Raw genomic sequence first — 18,863 nt, forward strand, 5'->3', positions numbered from 1 at the left:
AATTACATACTGCCTTTTATCTCAGAGGGAAATCTAGGAGATGTGGAATCAACATTATTACCATTCATTCAACTTCTTTTTTCAAATACACAAGATGGAGATATGCCACTGGGCATTTTGAAAATCAATACAAGGAGCCCTTCTGTTAAAGCTGTATCCAGCAATTCAACTAATAAAAATAAATTGAAGAAACTTCACTTTCTGGAAAATTTGTTAGATGCAGAAACCGAAGAAAAATTTGATGAGGTTAAAAAGGAAGATAAACCTGTCACGCATACGCGTTCCAACCATTTAGGTGCCATGTTTAAACTCTACATCTTTCAAAAGAAATTGGAAGCTGCCCAACCAGAGAAAGACAGCCTAGCAAAGATTGAGAGTACAGAGAAAAAGCTGCTGAGAGTGAACAGGGTCCTCAGGGCCCAAGGGGCATACAGAAAATGCACCTCAGAGCAGTGGGAGATGAACGCGTCAGGAGGAAACGGAATGCCCAGAAATCTGTGGCGAACACTGCTGAAGAAAGAAGGCTCAGGAGGCCATCCCCAATAAAGCTGAAACAGCTTCTCATGGTGCAGAGGCCCAGGAAGCTGGTGGGAAAGTCGTCCAATGCAGAGTCTTCATTCATAAAGGAACACAAGGCAGCAGCCTCCTCTTCCCTGAAACAGTACTTCAAGGGCAGGCCTTCTGCCTCCATCCCTCCAAAATCCCCATCTGAGGTTAAAAACAAATCAAAAGACTTATCCCACACTATTTTTGTTTAAGAAGCTGTAAAGGCTAGAGTTAGAAATATTGCATCTCCTGAACTAATCTCACCTTCTGGTGAAAAATACATCTTCCATAAAACTCAGTCTCATCGGGTCCACGGAAAACCCGAAGTCAAAAGGAGTCGAAAGTTCAGAAAGAAAAGTTCACTCAATAGAATGATGCTTGCAAGCTCTCCATTCTCTGTAGCGAGGAGTCTAAAATATCCCCTCCACGAGAGGCTGTTTCACCTTGAAGAGAAGTGACTTCTCAGGAAAATCCTTTTCCAGCATTATTTTCTTTTACAGACACTTCTGCAGAAAACACTAGTTCAGAAAACAATACTGCACAAAATGATTCTGATGAAATTATTTCTAGAGGAAACTCTACTCTGCCAGGAGGAAACGGCCCTGGAAACTACCCATAGGAACGTCTCCACTGCACATTCTACTGTTGCTGCAGATAACAGTATGCCCACTGTTCAACACACCAACAAAACACAATGGGAGTACCACAACACGGGCACTGAATTATCCCCCGAGCCCACAGGCTTCACTTTCCCAGGGCTCACATCCCCAGGTGATGAAGTTGAAACTCAGCTAAACCAGCAGCTACAGTCCCTCATCCCCAGCAATGACATGCAAAAGCTCATTTCTCATGTTATCCAGACTTTGAAAGTGGACTGCTCAGAGACCCACGTGCAGCTGGCCTGTGCCAACCTCATCTGTAAAACAGGCCTCCTGATGAAACTTCTCAGCAAGCAGCAAGAAGTAAATGTGTCCAAAGCGGAATGGCATACGGACCAGTGGAAAACTGACAACTATATCAGAGAGAGCACAGAAGCCCAGAGTGAGCAGAAAGAGCAGGAGTCAAGTGAGGTGAGGATAACCCCTGACACATGGGAGCTGGACTTTAACTCAGTTTAGGACATGCCATTAACGTGCCCAAGCAGGAATACCATGGGCTCCTAGTCTGTATCTTATCTTCAGCCATGAAACTGGCTAAGACAGTGATCTCCCATTTTGCTCGTTTAGAGAGTGTGCCACTATTCCTAGGGTAGACGAGAAAAGGCATAACACAAGATAAATAATGTGTAGATAAATAAATTGTAGAAGAAAATGCTAATGATAAGATTAATAACACTAAGTTTGGTTTGTTCTTATAGAAGCTACTCGCCTGAAAGGATTGGGTTTTATAGTATTTTAAGAATAGTTAACTATCATTTAGAATAGGATTAAAAATAGTTAGCTTTCATCCCTTCCATGTCCTTGTATTTAAAAAATTGTTACTTATTTCTTTTTAGCTCACAGAAGAAGTTCCAGGATATGGCTATAACAACAAACTCATCTTGGCAATATATGTAACTGTAGTAGTGACGATTTTGGTTACAATTCTGTGTCTCATTGAGGTAAGGACAATAATTAATTCAGATTCAGAACCCACAAACTGAGAATCAAAGCCACCTTTCCTCCTACTACTATTTGATTTTTCTCTTTAATCATGAGGACTGAATACACTTTGTTCTTTTACTGAAAAGTATATTCCCAGGATTTTTGTTTGTTTGTTTGTGTTTTTGTTTCTTTATTTGTCTGCATTGGATCTTCATGGCAGTGGGCGGGCTTCTCATTGTGGTGGCTACTCTTGTTGTGGAGTACAGGCTCTAGGCGCGCGGGCTCAGGAATTGTGTCTCATGGACTTAGTTGCTACGCAGCATGTGGGACCTTCCCAGACCAGGGATCAAGCCCGAGTCCCCTTCACTGGCAGGCGAATTCTTAACCACTGTGCCACCAGGGAAGTCCCCACAGGATTTTTAAAGGAACTCCACTCCCAGGAGATCTAAATCCTTTCTGGATTTGTATATAGCCTAGGATTTTCCATTTAGTTAATATGAGCAATGCTATGGTGAATTAAATTGGGTCAATTGTGAAAGAATGTTGATTATAAACATATTCTTAGGAAGAGAACTTGAACCAGTGCAGATAAAGGTTTCAGTTTTACATAATTACCGGGCTCTGCCACCGTAACAAACCCAGTTCTACAGTAGGGTATGTATAAATTAATTGAATGTAGTTTATATCATCATTTAGTTTGCAGACATTTTGTGAAGTAAGCCGTATTGCTCTTGTCCTTTCATACTGGAAGATTCTGCAATAGACAGAAAGCAACCAGGATGACTCCAGTCTGAACTCAGATCACGTGAGACTTTAATCGTTGAACAAACAGACAATTAATAGCAGTTATACCATTGAAATGTCGTCATCCAGCATCAAGGTCATAAACCATATTGCCGATATGAACTCCAGGATACAATTACACTGCTATCCCTAGTAAAACTCGTTCCGTTGATCAGTGTTTTAGAAGAACAGGTGATAAAGCATTTAGACTAGCTGGTCTAAATTTTAATCACTCAGAGGTGGTTTTATTCTCCAAAAAATAAATGGTGTACAGACTGAAGGCGCATCGGCTTCAGTAGTTGTGGTGCACAGACTCAGTAGTTGTGGCCCACTGACTTAGTTGCTCCATGGCACGTGGTATCTTCCCGGACTAGGGATCGAACCCGTGTCCCCTGCATTGGCAGGCGAATTCTTAAGCACTGCATCACCAGGGAAGTCCCAGAATCGCTGTCTCCCTTTTAATATGCCGTAAGCCCAAAGAATCCATGGAAAATTGTTACAGAAAATAAGACAATAAAATATTGTAAGGACTATAACAGAAGCATATAGTACACAGTTCATATAGACACATCCCAAGCAGTTACAAAGTATATTAAAAGGGAGGCTGCAATTTTATTTTATTTTTTATTGTTTTTTTAACATCTTTATTGGAGTATAATTGCTTTACAATGATGTTATTTTCTGCTTTATAACAAAGGGAATCAGTTATACATATGCATATGTTCCCATATTTCTTCCCTTTTGCATCTCCCTCCCTCCCACCATCCCTTTCCAAACCCTCTAGGAGGTCACAAAACACCCAGCTGCTCTCCCTGTGCTATGTGGTTGAGGGAGGCTGCAATTTTAAAAGCATAAGATAAATTATACCCACAAACTCCCAATATTTCCTGAAACATTGCAATCTGAAACCCTATTGTAGGAAGCAGAAGATTCCAGGAGACATTCTACAAATGAAGGACTCTAAAAGCTGTGGTTGGATAAGGAATTCTGGAAGGAAGGTATCCTCACCCAAGGAGAGCAGGTTCCTATACTTGTCTAACATCACACCCCCGTACAATTTCCACTGATGTTGGTCCAGGCATTCTCACTCCTCTTGAGAGAAATGTATGGCCATATCCTGGAATGTCAGCAGTCCCTGAAATTAAAGGTACACATGCCATGTGGCCACGGGAAGAGTTTATAAGGTGACCCAAGAAGAAAACAGCAAGTTGAGAGAACTGGTTTTAATTTAGAAGAGTGTCTTCAATTATCACAAATATATATATATTACAAAGTAACTTTCTCTACCTTATTTCTAACTATAAGAAAAGAGTATGGCATGTGATTCACAAAACCAGTATAGAGACTATACTTATCTGGAAAAGAAATGATAAAATGATGGTTTCAACACAGGCATATACATTTTTGAATGTTTTATTTATATGAAATTGGATAAAATGTGTGTATTTCTCAGACACAAAAGACATGTCGAGGTAGAAATGTACCTTTCAACTATTCATGGGTACACAAGTACACGGGGGAGATTGTAAAAGTGTAGATTGTGATTCAGTAGGTCCGGTGGGCCTGAGTTCTATTTTTTTCACAAGCTCATTTTTAACTAGTGATGCCACAGTCTCTGATCAATTAACGACAATCGTGAATAGCAGAGACATAATTAGAAAGGTAAAAATTCATATTTAATTTTGAACTTAAAGTGTTTTATGGATTTTACACCTTAAATAGGATAGTAAGCATAGCAGCAACAATCATTTGTGAATATTTACTATAGACCGTGTAACTTTCTTTTTTGTGTAGGATTCCAGGAAAAAGGCCTGGGCTGCGGTCACAATGGGGGGGCCCCCAGGCCTGGCCGCCCCTCCAGGACCCCCGACGGGGCCCTGCGCTCCTGGCGGCACCCTCCCCCGGCGCCCCCTCCCTCCCGGAAGGCCTCGGGTCAGAGCGGTCCCACTCCCTGCGCCCAGAACGGAGTCCGCGTTTCCGCAGAGCTGGGACTGCCGCAGCTCGGGGTCTCTTCCCTCCGCCGTCACGGAACTCCCCGGAGGCCGAGGGGAGGGCGGCCTCATTGAGGCTGCCGGTTCTGGACGGGCCCCCGCGGCCGAAGCCGCGAGAGTCGTGCGGACCGCGGGCCGGGTAAGTGGGCGCCGACCCTCCGCCTGGTCCGCTGCCCGGGCGGCAGCGGAAGACCAGCTTCTGAGGGGCAGGGGTTCGCTGCCACCCGCCGCTGCTGTGTATAAAGAGCGGCCCCCAGCGTCTGGTCCCGGGGAACTTCGGTCCCTCCTCTCCCCGCTGCCCTCGCCCTGGCTCGCGGGGCTTGTGGGGCGTGGGGAGGGGGTCGGCCTGAGCGTCCTGAGGGGAAACGGGGCAAGGGAGGCACCGGGTCCTGCTGCAGCGTCCCGCCCCTACTCCCGACTGCGGGGAAAGCGGCTGAAAACTCCTCCCGAGGCTCGCAGGCCCCTTATTCAGCCGAGACCCTCTGAGCTCTTTCCTTCCAGAGCTAAAGTATCGGGGGGAGGGGACAGGGCAGGGCCCTGGCGCAGGTAATGGGGAACATCAAAAGGTGATTGTTAACTAAGGAAAACCAGCTCTCCCAACGTGAGGAATGTAGCGCTTTTCTTTGTGCACGAAGATGCCAGAGTCTGGGCTCACTGAAATCCTTCCTTTCATATGCACCTCAGCTCTCTGGGGCCTGCATTCTGTATTTGCATGTCCTGAATTCCTCATCGCCCGTGGCTCACACTGGAGGGCTGCAAGTGCTGATGACTGTGACATCCTTTGTTTACTGAGCTGGCAAGAAATATTCCATTTCTCACAGGCTTGAGGGGCAGGCAGTGAAAAAGAGTCAGAGAATGTCATTCAGCCTGTACTTTGGTTTACATATAGATTATATTTATACTTAACTGTGCTAATAGAGGTTCTCAAGTCCCATCAACTTCTACTACTGCCCTCTAGGTATTCATTTCATCAATATTCATAAGATAAATGCCTATAGAATTGACTTAATCCATTTAAATAGGATAATGATTTTTAAAGGAAACATAATAGAAATATAACAACAAAACCTTTTCCACTAAAGGCTGGGTGTGGAACAACCTACATAAATGTTCCATTGTTAAAATATTGAAAGATGTATTCAATAGAAATATCAACAAAAATGACAAATAATAAGGGCAGCAGAATGTTTAAATGTTCTATCTTTATCATTAAAGTGGCAGAAAATCATTTATTAGTAGGCACTGGGGGCAGAAGATGCCTGATTTTATATCTTTGTCATATTTGTACAGTTGTTTCAACAAGTTACTTAAAGACAAAATGGAAAAACAAGGAGGTTTGTGCCTGACATCACGTTGATGTGAAACCAGGGATGGCCATCTTGTGCCAGGTGAGTTAAGTTTACCTGGCAGGTAGACCGCAGAGCTCCTGAGAAGCAAGGGTTGGAATTTTTTTGCTGGGTGCCGCTTAGGTTCTGTGACTTGACTGATTGTGAGTCATGTTTCGGGAAAGACCTGGTCACAGGAAAAGGGTGGGAATAGAGTGATTTGGGGAGCAGCTAACAACATTCATCACGGCTCGTGGCCTGAATGAATTTTAAAGAAACAGGAAAACAAATGCTTCTTATGGAATCAGAGAATGTGAGGGCTGGACAATCCCAGAAAATGAGGAACACCCGTCCCATTTTCCAGATGAGAAAACAGAGGCCCAGCAAGGTGAAATACCTCACCCAAGTTGCACCCGTCTCTCCTCCCCACTACATGGTACATGAAAGCAGGACTCTTCCTGTCGTGATCACTGCTGAACTCCAAAAAGGGCCAGGTATCTAGCAGCTGCTCCAAAAATTTTGGTTGACTGTAGGAACAATGCTATTTCTTTCTTTCTCACTTTTATTCAGGACTGTGCCAAGAACTCCCCAGTTTTCAATGTAATTCGATAAATGTAAATATGAATTGAGTTTTGTTGTGATGAGGACTTAGGCTTTGAAGGTAACAGAGTTGGTTCAGATCCTGGTTCTGCCACTCAATAGCTGTTTGGCTTTGGGAAAATTACTAAACCTCTCTGAGCTTATTTCCTCCTTTGTAAAGTGGGGATAAATGTATCTGAGCCAGCAGAGCACTTGCATGAGAGATGTGCACTAAATATTGGTCTTTCTCACTCTCCCACACCATCTCTCTGTTCTTCCCAGAGAAGTTGTACAGACAGATATAGTACTTTAAAAAAATTAATTAATTAATTAATTTTTGGCTGTGTTGGGTCTTCTTTGCTATGCGCGGGCATCTCTAGTTGTGGCGAGCGGGGGCTACTCTTTGTTGCGGTGCGCCGGCTTGTCATTGCTGTGGCTTGTCTTGCTGCGCTTGCTGTGGAGCACCGGCTCTAGGCGCGCGAGCTTCAATAGTTGTGGCCTGCAGGCTCAGTAGTTGTGGCGCATGGGCATAGCTGCTCCGCGGCATGTGGGATCTTCCCTGACCAGGGCTCGAACCCATGTCCCCTGCGTTGGCAGGCAGATTCTTAACCATTGCGCCACCAGGGAAGTCCGATATAGTAGGTTATAAAGAGGGGTTTTAATTTATGTCAGATAGTGTACATGTGCCTTGTAGAAAAGATTATTCCACTATAGAAACATTAACACGCGATACCAGTACAAATGCAGTATTCTATGGGCTAGATCTTATCAGTAAATTTTATAAGTATTTGGGCAGAGGCCAAAGCACTAGGTACTGGGGAGTAAGAAGACTCAAATCTGGGGTGCCCCCCCACGCCAATTTCAAGAGCAGGGTGTGTTTTTCAAATCCATGTTTCATCTGGTCTTTGTTTCTCATCCATCCTCTGTGTCTGCCTTTCTCAAGAAGGCTCAGATCCTCCGCTTTCACACCCTCCCGGCTGGCTGTGCCCCAGCTCCCGTCCTGGACCCTCTGCATGCATGGGTGTGCCTGCTCTCCCTGTGCACCACCAGCTTTGCCGGGGAGCTGCTGTATCGTGCACTGCTTGCTGTACCCCAGAGTGCCTAGACCCTTCTGGTACATGAAGTACACTCTCATCACCATGAGTGCACGCCCATCCCCTTACCTTATATCTTGTCTCTAAGCCAGGCTTGGGGCTGACTACAGTGTGCGTTCAGCTCGGTGAGCTGCTGGGATCAAAGTGAAGTTCCCAACTTTTGAAGTTGCAGGCTTGAGGGGCACACAGTGATTTAAAGTCGTGTCACCTGACTTAAAGGGGGGTGCTGATTGATTTAAAGCCAAGGCAGCTGACTTAAAGACTGCGTCCCTCAGCTGCAGGATGAGAACAACTTTGGGGGTGCACGGGTTCGCTGCAAGCCAGCACTGCTGTTCAGGAAGAGCTTCCAGTAGCGCCTTAGTGCAGGGGGACTTGGTGCCTTGTCTTACTGCTGCCCTCAGAGGGGGGCCACCTGCTCTTCTGGAGGTGAATCAGGGAGGGGGAAGTGCAGAGTCCCGGCTGGAGTTGCGGCACCCCTTGTCTGATGGCAGGGAACGTGGGGCGGGGCTGTGTGGTGTCCTGGGGCTGGACTCACCAGGTCAACTCAGCCTCTCAGCCTCCTAACCTACCCACACACACCCCACAAGAGTTTCCCATAATAAGTAATTGCGCCTTAGGTTCTCGGTCTTCAAACTCATTCCAAGGCTCCCAGTTCGCTTGATTCATCCAATTCCTCTGTGCTCTTTCTTCTATTAGATACAGTCCCAGAGGGAGGGGCTGGGGGATGGGACTGGAGGGACCCCGGCAGCACTGGCCTCAGCTGACTAAAGAGATCCGGGGCCTGCGCTCTCACATATGTCCGAGGACCCTCAAGGCGGAATCGCGGGGGCCACTTAGAGGCAGTCCTTGCTGCCTCAAGTGAGTATGGATCACCGTCAGGTGGGGAGCACGCTGAGCCCTGAGAAGTACTGTTAGGAGGATGTGTTCCTCCCTCGGCTTCAAGGACGTGGGTGGACTTCAGGGCTCCAGTTTCCCTCCAGGCCTCCAGGTCTAACTTCATCCCAGCGGCCTTGCAGACCTGGCTTCCTGTCCCAGAACTTTCCAGACTCCAGGAAGAATACAGACTGCAGAGATGGTGCCTGAGGGCTCCCGCTTAAGAAGTGCTGCCCCTTGGGACCTAACAGTGGAGGGAGGAAGGGTGAAGGGAGTAGGGGGGTGGGGTAGGGAGGGGTGGCTGCCCTGGGTGACGTTGAGAGAGAAATATCGGCCCCCACACCCCCTGCCCCCTGCAACTCACCCATTGATGCCATACGATCTCAGGGCCTTTTAGTCAGAGATGCCTCTGCTTCTTTACTCCTGTTTTCAAAACTGTGCAAAACTAACTCTTGCTGCCTTGCCAGGACTTTTAAAGCACTGTTCTTTTGAAACACTCGTTCTCTAAACTGCAGTTTGGAGCTGTCCCAGCTATTTAAAAGTGTTCTCCTTAAACTGAGACTAAATCCTACTCTTTTGGAAAAACGACCTTCACTTCAGAGGAGATCGCCTTTTCTGCCCGTTCCTTCTACTTCCCTCTTAAGAACCCCTGTGCTCAAAGAGCTTGGCGATTTATTTTCTGCTTGATGTCAAAAAGAAACCTTCCTCATGTACCCCAAAAATCTTTCCTTGAACATAGGTGTTTCAAAACCATGACAGTGTTTTGCAGTTAGTATACACTGGGTAGACTGCCTATCAATCCCTCCAAGAGCCAGAGGTGAGCGACACCTTTACTTATTTGATTGGATGCCCTTCAAGTTTAGGAAGGTCCCATTCTTATGCCCTGGATGGCTGTGGCTGTGATTAGGTAGTTTCTGATGATTTTATTTCCCTTACTGAGCTGCTGCTTCTAGGTTAAATTCATTTTATTACGTGTCCTTTTTTATTTTTTTTTTGCGGTACGCAGGCCTCTCACTGTTGTGGCCTCTCCCGTTGCGGAGCTACAGGCTCCGGACACGCAGGCTCAGCGGCCATGGCTCACGGGCGCAGCCGCTCTGCGGCATGTGGGATCCTCCCGGACCGGGGCACGAACCCGTGTCCCCCGCATCTGCAGGCGGACTCTCAACCACTGTGCCACCAGGGAAGCCCTACCTGTCCAGTTTTAAAGAATGACTGACAAAGTCACTGTAATAGGTCAGGAGTCTGAGCTCAGGGTTGCTCAAAGGTACTCACAGGGAGGAAGGTGGATAAAAATAGGTGGGTAAAATAGGAGGGTTGGCAAGTACAGCTAGGACAACCGTGTTCACCATGCATACTAATAAAGGCCAGAATCTCCTCATTTATCTCTGGTGGGAATTTCTGATGATTTCACAGGATCAAACTGAAATCATATTCAAACTAGGGGGCTTCCCTGATGGCACAGTGGTTGGGAATCCGGCTGCCAATGGAGGGGATGCATTTCTTACTATTTAAAGCCAAGTCACATGAGTTATAGGGAAGCAGCTGATTGATTTAAAGTTGGGTCATGTGATTTAAAAACCAGTGGCAGTTGATTGATTTAAATCCCGGTCATATGACATGAGGAGGGGGTGCTAAAAACTGCTTTTTCATCTCTGGCTCAGAATATCATATTTACCTTGGTTTTTCTTAAGATTTAGAAAACTTGAGCTGTCTCTCCTTGGAATCATCAGGAGAAAAATACAGTATTTCACGTTCATTCTTGAAACCAACTTCTCACGGTAAAGGTGTATTGACTAAAAGACCTTCCTTCAAGAGGTTCCAGACCTCTGTAGGACACTTCAGTGTAATTGGAGAAAAAAGCAGAATGAAGTCAGGCCAGCAGCTGCAGAGGGCAAGGCAGCCCCCAGGACTAGGGAAGGAGGAGGAGGAAGGGCTGAGAGTTGCCATTAGAGCAGATAACCTCCAGAGGGCGCTGAAGCACCGGCAGAGCCCACCTGCACTCCCACTTTGGCACTCCAGGATCAGAGTTGGGTTTGGAGATGGGGTTGTTGTAACCCCAAGGAGGTGAGTAGAGAGGAGGAGTTGATTACCGGTCTCCTCTGACTCTCTGGCCCACATTACCTGGCTTCACAGCGGGGACAGAGTTTTGCTTTCAGCAACTGATGGGGCACTTCCAGGCTGGTGGGGTTGCCCAGTGGCCTGACAGCCTGACAGGGTGACTGCAGTGTGACTGCCCTTTGTTTCTCCAGAATCTGTACATCAGGAGGTGCATGGCTGCGGGAACCCATTCACTGACCCTCCCCCCAAGGGGGATGGCACCTTTCCTGGCTGTACCCTGTGATCACCAGGTACTTGAAATGAATGCAAGTTTTTTTTACTTCAAGGAAGAGCTCACATAACCCCTTCTGCCTCATAATGTGTGGGATTTACTATAATGGAAGGACGTTACAAAGAACAGGTAGAAAACTCACCTGTTGGTCTCCATGGAGGAGTTTATTTTGCATGCATCCCTCCTACATGAGTAGATAGCAGAGGTTTATTTTTGTTCCTGTGTGTGTAGTTGTGGCGGAGGATGTAGGTATGGTGATTTGAAGCCCTGAGGGAAATATTCTCAGAATTCTCAAGACTTCTCTTGATTGGAATCTAAAGAGACCTGGAAAAGGAGGAGGGAGAACGAACGACTGTTTCTCAGTAAATTCACCTTCTTGGTTGATCTGTCTTCTCATTTCTTTTAACTTCTATGTATGTCTAATGGAATAATGTAGAAAGGCTGATTTTTATGCTTTAAAAGATTTTACATCACAAAGAAACTAGAAGTGGCTAACAGAACTTATTCTAATCAATGTTACATAGAGACTTTGATATTAAGTTTGTATACTAAAATGGGTTAATCCAAATTTTGTCTTTCTTTTTGAGTGAATATTTGTAACATATTTTTGTAGCTAATAATTTATGCTAGATAATACAAAATTGTGAGAATGGGTACCATTTTTCACCACTTAAATGATTTCTTTTAAATGAATAGATCGTACACTTTAAATGCCAATGTTGTGTCTTACATGTTGTTTTTTAATTCCTTGATTTCCAAAATTTGTGTTTATTTAATTGATTTCTTTCTAATAATCTCCTCTTTATTGTTTCTTACTTTATATTTTATTAATCTATAGTTAATTTACATTATTATATTAGTTTCAGAAGTATAACATAGTGATTCATAAATGTTTAGGTTGTTCTCCATTTATATTTATTATAAAAGAGTGGCTCTATCCCCCATGCTATACAGTACATCACTGTAGATTATTGATTTTATACATAGTGGATTCTTCCTCAGAATCTCCTACCACTATTTTGCTCCTCCACCCTGTCTCTCCCTGCTGGTAACCACTAGTCTGTTCTTTAATCTGGGAGTCTGTTTTGTTGTTGTTGTTGTTGTATTCAATTTTTTAGATGCCACGTGTAAGTGATGACCTACCAGGCTTGTTTTCTCTGCGGCTTATTTTACTAAGCATAATACCCTCCAAGTCCATCCATGTTCTTGCAAATGGGAAAATTTCATCTTTTGCTGAAGTCATCATAGAAAATCTTTTTTATCCCCTAACTTATTGATGAAGACTTAGTTTGACTCTATATCTTGGCTATGGCAAATAACACTGTTATGAACATTGGTGTGCAGTTATTTTTTTGAAATAGTGGTTTTGTTTTCTTCTGATATACCCAAGAGTGAAATTGCTGGATATTATGGTAGTTCTATTTTTAATTTGTTGTGGAACCTCCATTCTGCTTTCCACAGTAGCTGCACTACTTCACATTCACATCAAGAGTGTACAAGAGTTTCCCTTTCTCCACATCCTCACTAACCTTTCTTATTTGTGACCTTTTTGATGACAGCCATTCTGACAAGCCTGAGGTGATATATCTCATTGTTTTGATTTGCATTTTATTGCCGGATTAGCTATGTTTAGCATCTTTGTGAGTTCTGGCTGTCTATCTGTATTTTTTCCTTGGAAAAATGACTATTAAGGTCTTCTCATGTTTTTAAAAATGATTTTGTGTGTTGTTCTGATATTGAGTTTTATGTGCTGTTTCTGTAGTTTAGATATGAACCCTTGCTTGGTCATCATTTTGGTGTTAACCTCTTATCATGTGCAAATATTGTCTCTCCTTCAGCAGGTGGTCTTTTCATTTTGTCTTTGGTTTACTTTGCTGTGGAAAATCTTTTAAGTGTAGTGAAGTCCCATTTGTTTATTTTTGCTTTTGTTTCATTTGCCTTTGTAGACTGAACCCAAAACTGTTGCTATCATTTATGTTGAAGAATGTTCTGTATTTTCCTCTAGGGGTTTTATGGTCCTATATTTAAGTATTTATTCAGTTTTGCATTGATTTTATATATGGTGTGCCAAAATACTGTAATTTTATTCTTTTCCATGTAGCTGACCAGTTTTCTGAGTACCACTTATTGAAGAGACAGTTTTTTCTCCATATTGCCTGCTTTGTCATAAATCAGTTAAATATACGTGTGTGGGCTTCTTTCTGGGATCTCTATTCTATTCCAGTGATTCTGTGTCTGTTTTTGCTCCAGTCCAGTTCTCTTTGATTACTGTCGCTTTGTAGTATAATCTGAAGTCAAGGTGCGTGATGCTTCCAGCTGTGTTCTTTCTCCACATTGTTTGGCTATTTGGGGTCTTTGTGTTTCTATACAAATTTTAAAATTACTTTTTTAAGTTCTGTGAAAATGCTTTGGTATTCTGGTAGGGATTGCATTAAATCTGTAGGTTGCCTTTGGTCGTATGGTTATTTTAATAGTATTAATTCTTCCAGTCCATGCACCTGCTATATTTTCCCATCTTTTTCTGTTGCCTTCAACTTCTTTCACCAGTGGCTGATAGATTTCTGAATACATGTCTTTTACCTGCCTAGGGGTGTTTGTTCCTAAGTATCTTATTCTTTTTGGTGCGATTACATATGGTATTGTTTTCTTAATTTTTTTCTTTCTGGCAGATTTGAGTTTTGTTTTTTCTTCCTTTTCTAATTCCTTCAGGTGTAATGTTAGGTTGTCTATTTGATATTTTTCTTGTTTCCTAAGAATAAGCTTGTATCACTATAACTTCCCCCTGTGAACTGCGTTGGCTGTGTCCCATAGATTTTGTATCATTGTGTGTTCATTTTCATTTGTCTTGGGTATTTTTAGAATCCCTCTTTAATTTCTTCAGTGTTCCCTTCTTCCCCTTTTATTCCCTTCATCTGTGATGTGAGGACTATCTTTAATGTTATGTTTGGATTTCTTTCAGTTTTGTGTGTGTGTGTGATTATTTAAGCTGCTGAGCTCTTAATTTCACATGGACACTAACAACCCTGCACTGTTACTCTGCTCCCCCACAGTCACTGAATTTGACCTTATATTTTACATCTGCTTGTTTTGTGTGTCCCTGAACTTCTTATTGTGAATATAGATGACTTTATTACTGTTTTCTTTCATCCTTCCCATTAGCTATGTACATGGTTGATTTACTGCCTTTGTTGAATGTTTGTCTTATCCAATGAGGTTTTTCCTTTATTAAGTTTCCTTTCCTAATTTTTATGTTTCAGTCGTGGCCTTTCCTTTTTCACTGAGAAAAGCCCCTTTAAGATTGCTCATAAACCTGGTTTGGCGTTGCTGAGCTCTTTTAGTTTTGCTTCTCTGTAAAACTTTAAATCTCACCATCAGATCTGAAGGAGAGCCTTGCTGGGTAGAGTATTTTTGGTTATAGGCTTTTCCTTTTCATGACTTTAAATATACCATGTCACTCCTTTCTGGCATGCAGAGGTTATCCTGAAAAGTCAGCTGATAACTTTATGCAAGTTCCCATGTTTGTAACTTGTTGCTTTTCCTTTGCTCCGTTTAATAGTGTCTTTTTATCTTTATTTTTTTTGCCATTTTAATTACAATGAGTCTTGGTGTGGTCCTCTTTGGGTTAATCCTGTTTTGCCCTTACTTTGTTTACTGGACATGGATGTCTGTTTTCTTTCCCAGGTTAGGAAAGTTTTCAGCTCTTATGTCTTCAGGTATGTTCTACACTGCTTTCTCTTTCCTTTTTTGTTTCTGGGACCAGTATAATGCAAATATTAGTACACTTGATGTTGTTTCCCAAGTCTGTTCAACTTTCCTTATTTCACTTTAATCTATTGTTTTACCGTTCATCTTCAGTGATTGCCAGTACTCTGTCCTTCAGTTTTCTGATTCATTCCTCTGTATCATTTAGTCTACAGTATTTTCCTTTTAGTATATTTTTCATTTCAGTTATTGTATTCCTCATCTCTGTTTTGTTTTTCTTTAATGGTCTAACTCTTTTAAAAAAATTCTAACTTCTTGCTCTGGTCGTCCATTCTTCTCCTGAGTTTTTTGATCATCTTTATACTCATTACCTTGAACTGTTTGTTGAGGAGATTGGCTATCTCCACTTCACTTGGATCTTCTTCTGAGTTCTTATCTCGTTCCTTCATTTGGATTGTGTTTCTGCGTCACCTCATTTTACTTAACTTGCTGTTTTTATTGCTATGTATGTAGTAGGCTCGTTACATTTCCTGACGTTGGAGAAGTGGCCTTTTGTAGGAGAGGTCCTATGTGTCCCAGCAGCCCACTGCCCCTGGTCACTAGAACTATATGTTCAAGGTGTACCCCCTATGTGGGCTGCTTGGGCTCTTCTGTTGTGGTGGACTGACTACTGGGGGTCGTCTGGTAGCCTTGGCTACCCCAGAGTGCATGTTTGCCAGACTCTGCCTAGTATGGAAGCTGTCTGTGCTGCTTGGTAAGGCTAAATCATAAGGCAGCTGGCTGTACAACTCTGGGGGACACCAAATCTAGTGCTGGATCACTTATGGGTTGAACTGCAGTCCAGGTGATTTCAGGGCTAGTGCCCAGTCACTGGTCCTGGGGCTATGCTGGCTACTGGGAGGAAGACACAGGTCCTGAGCTCTGGCTGCAGGGCCCAGGAGTCACAGAGTTGGTGTTGGATCACTGTCCCTGACACAGCTATCTGCAGGGTCTGGGGTATCCCTAATCTTGTATTGGCATTCTGATGGGCAGGGTCAGGACCCAGCTGAGTCCATGACTGCTTCTGGCCTGCAAGTGAGTGTTCTGGTCACACACGCTGCTGGAATGTGGTATTCCTGGAGCTGGTGTGTGCCTGTTGGTGTATGAGGCTGATCCCACTGCTAGAGCAGGTTTGCTGTTGGGTAGGTCCAAGCTCCATGCAGTCCCTATGCAGTAATCACCTGCTGACGGTGAGGCTGATTCCAAGGCCAGAGCAGTTAACCTGGTGATCCTGTGGAGCATATTTTAGAAAGGGAGAGGGTAGAGATGGAAACACCAGTCAGAACACAGTTATACCCATCCAGATGAAATGAGAGACTAAGCTGGAATCAATGGAAAAAAGATAGTCAGCTATCATCAAAAGTAGGTATTTTCGAATAAAAGTCAATATGATAGAAAGTGTAATCCTGAATTAACATTACATATTAATGATAGGAATAACTTCCTTTCAAGTTGTGTGAAAGGGTATCTTTTATTTCTTCTGGTAATGAATTGGCCTAGAAAAATAGAACTATACTTGGAAATTTGTAAATATAAGAATATTCCTTCTAATATTAGAAATTATAATGATATATAGAGATAAAAACTTTGAGCTCATAATCTAGAATTTGATAAGACCACAAAAGTTGGAATCTAATCAATGCCTCTGCTCTCAGGAAAGATTACCTCCAAAATCTATAAAGATCTATAGTTGTATATTTAATTTATGAAGATCCTGAAGGTGAGACTCTTAAGAGAGGTGAAGGCAGGGTTAGGGGCTCTGGAAGGTTCAAATAGTAATTCGTAAGGTTTGGAGATTAGAACAAAGCTTCTTATTTATTATTATCATTCTAACTTCTACTAGTTATTCCTACTAATTAGATATCTAATAGCTAATTGAGGCAATATTTTCTTTTTACATTTCCTAGAGATTTATCCTACAATAAAATATAGACTATCGAAAGACGTACATGTGAACCACTACCTTTTTTGCAGTTTATGTAAGTTACAAATATAACTTCATTATATTTGGAATTTTTATAAAGCTTAATTTTTTATAAGATTAGTTTGTTACTCAATTTGAAATAAGAATAAATTACTACTAAAATTATGTAGCAAATCCTTTTTGTCTCTAGCAAAGATTAGTGTGAGAATTATTACACAGATCAGAGGAATCTTTATGGAGCAATGGTTCTCAACCAGGGTGATTTTTGCACTCAGGTGACATTTGGTAGTGTCTGGAGATATTTTTCCTTGTCAGAACTGTATATGCTCCTGGCATCTAGTGAACAGAGGTCAGAGATGCTACTAAACACCCAACTGTTCAGGGAAGCCTCCCACAGCAAAGAATTATCCAGCCAAAAATGCCAAGAGTGCTGCCTTTCTAGGGAAATAAAGATCACTTAACACAAGTATTTAATGAACATTTACTATTTTCTATCTAATGCACCACATATATAATCATGAAAGTATAAATCATAATATCTTCCACAGTGAGATTTCTTTACTGTATGGAGGGAGTAGTGATGTTATGTTTCATCATATATAAATTAGAATTATTGCCGAAGGATAAATGTTCTGAAAGAATATATATTTTTATTCTTCTTTTGCTTCTGTCTTTTTTTGTAGAAATCTTGGTTGCAATTTACTTACAGAACTGAGCTTTGGAACATCCAGGCCTGGCATGGAATGCAGTTTTTCCACAAGTAGTAAGTGAAAGAGAAGATGAATACATGTAAAAAACTGTGTATAAAAACATCATGCCGTTATTGGTTAGCTGGGTGTAAGACCAGTATGAATTCTGGAAAACATGTCTTGAGAGCCATTTATTTTATTTTTTCAAATGAGGAAACTAAGGAACAAAGAGGCCAAGAGACTTGTTTAACTCATATATATGAAACGCTCTGCTTTCCATAGTACTGATCTTTGGCACGGGCAATAAAAGGCACCAAGCAAAAACACTCAAATTAGCATTGTCATGGAATCCCACTGATGCCTCTCCAATATGCGAATAGTCCATGAAGTTACACTTTTCAATTTAACTTTGAATCCTCTTCATGTGCAATGTTCCAAACTGCTTAAAATGTATGCAACACAGAGCTGCAAAGAACTAAGTTTAGCACCGAATTCTTCAGAGAGAAAAAGCTGTGCGTGCTTCCCCAACCATTATTAGCTCTTTTAAATGGTAAAGCAGAAAGAATTCCTGAACACCCACCACATGGCTCTCCCCAGCCAACCAGAACATTATTTTTCAAAAAGCATATATCTCTGAAGTGAATTATCTGTGGCCAATAGGAACCTTTGAGGTATGGAAAAAGATGTTGTTTGTGTTCAGCTGTAGTGTGAAAAATATAAAGAAAATACATTGCTGTAGCCTAATACAATATACTTTCTTTGCTGACTACTCTTCAATAGGAAGTGTGGGTTGTACACCCCTTCAGCTCAAAACTTCTGTGATTTCTCTTGACACAAGGAAATGAAAGTGGGTACGTTCAGTGGCCCGAAGGTGATTTCAGACTCAAGGTAAAAAAGAGCTCTTCTACACCTGACTTTGGAAACGACTCTCTTACCTGTCTTGTGGTTCAGAAATCCAGTTTCACACAGTTCACACATTTTGGGTGAATGAAGGTGTTGAGGCTGTGTCTGGAGCTGGATTAGCAATTCCTGCAGATGCCTATCTTTAGCGCCCTCCTTCCTTTCCCTTGTTAGTTTGCTGATGCCTACCTTGGGGAGATAGCACCAAGGGTCAGTTTTTCTTTTCCAGCGCACTGGAGAGCAGGCTCATGAGGTCCCTTCACCAGGAGGTTTTAGTAGCGACAGTACAACGTCTTAAACTCACCACCTTTCCTAAACATCCTATAACAGCAAGACTTCCTTATAAGAATCAGAGTTTCACTGTAGTTATGTAGGCAACACGGGAAAATACATTGTGGTAATAAATAAATCAATCACAGTTTAAAAATTAATGAATTCATTCAAAAACGTTCACTGAGTGCCATGCCCACTGTGTGTCAGCACGGTACTAAGTGCTGGGGATACAA

The 18,863-nt window shown here is 42.6% G+C and overlaps 1 protein-coding gene and 1 pseudogene across 2 annotated transcripts in view; both read left to right on the top strand.

Moving 5' to 3' along the window:
* LOC307181510 (RAD52 motif-containing protein 1-like) overlaps window positions 1-18,863 on the top strand; it is a 50,582-nt pseudogene that overhangs the window by 13,584 nt on the left and 18,135 nt on the right. The window lies entirely within an intron of this gene.
* Window positions 1,092-17,483, top strand: LOC307181504 (leucine-rich repeat-containing protein 37A3-like; the record flags this gene model as incomplete). The annotated part of the gene is made up of 5 exons (XM_079946635.1): window positions 1,092-1,616; window positions 2,042-2,146; window positions 4,707-5,042; window positions 6,593-6,722; window positions 17,452-17,483. The coding sequence occupies 5 exons, from the start codon at window positions 1,092-1,094 to the stop codon at window positions 17,481-17,483; spliced, it is 1,128 nt and encodes a 375-aa protein (XP_079802761.1).

Source organism: Stenella coeruleoalba (assembly GCF_951394435.1).
Source record: "Stenella coeruleoalba genome assembly, contig: scaffold_46, whole genome shotgun sequence".
NCBI classification, from domain to species: domain Eukaryota; kingdom Metazoa; phylum Chordata; class Mammalia; order Artiodactyla; family Delphinidae; genus Stenella; species Stenella coeruleoalba.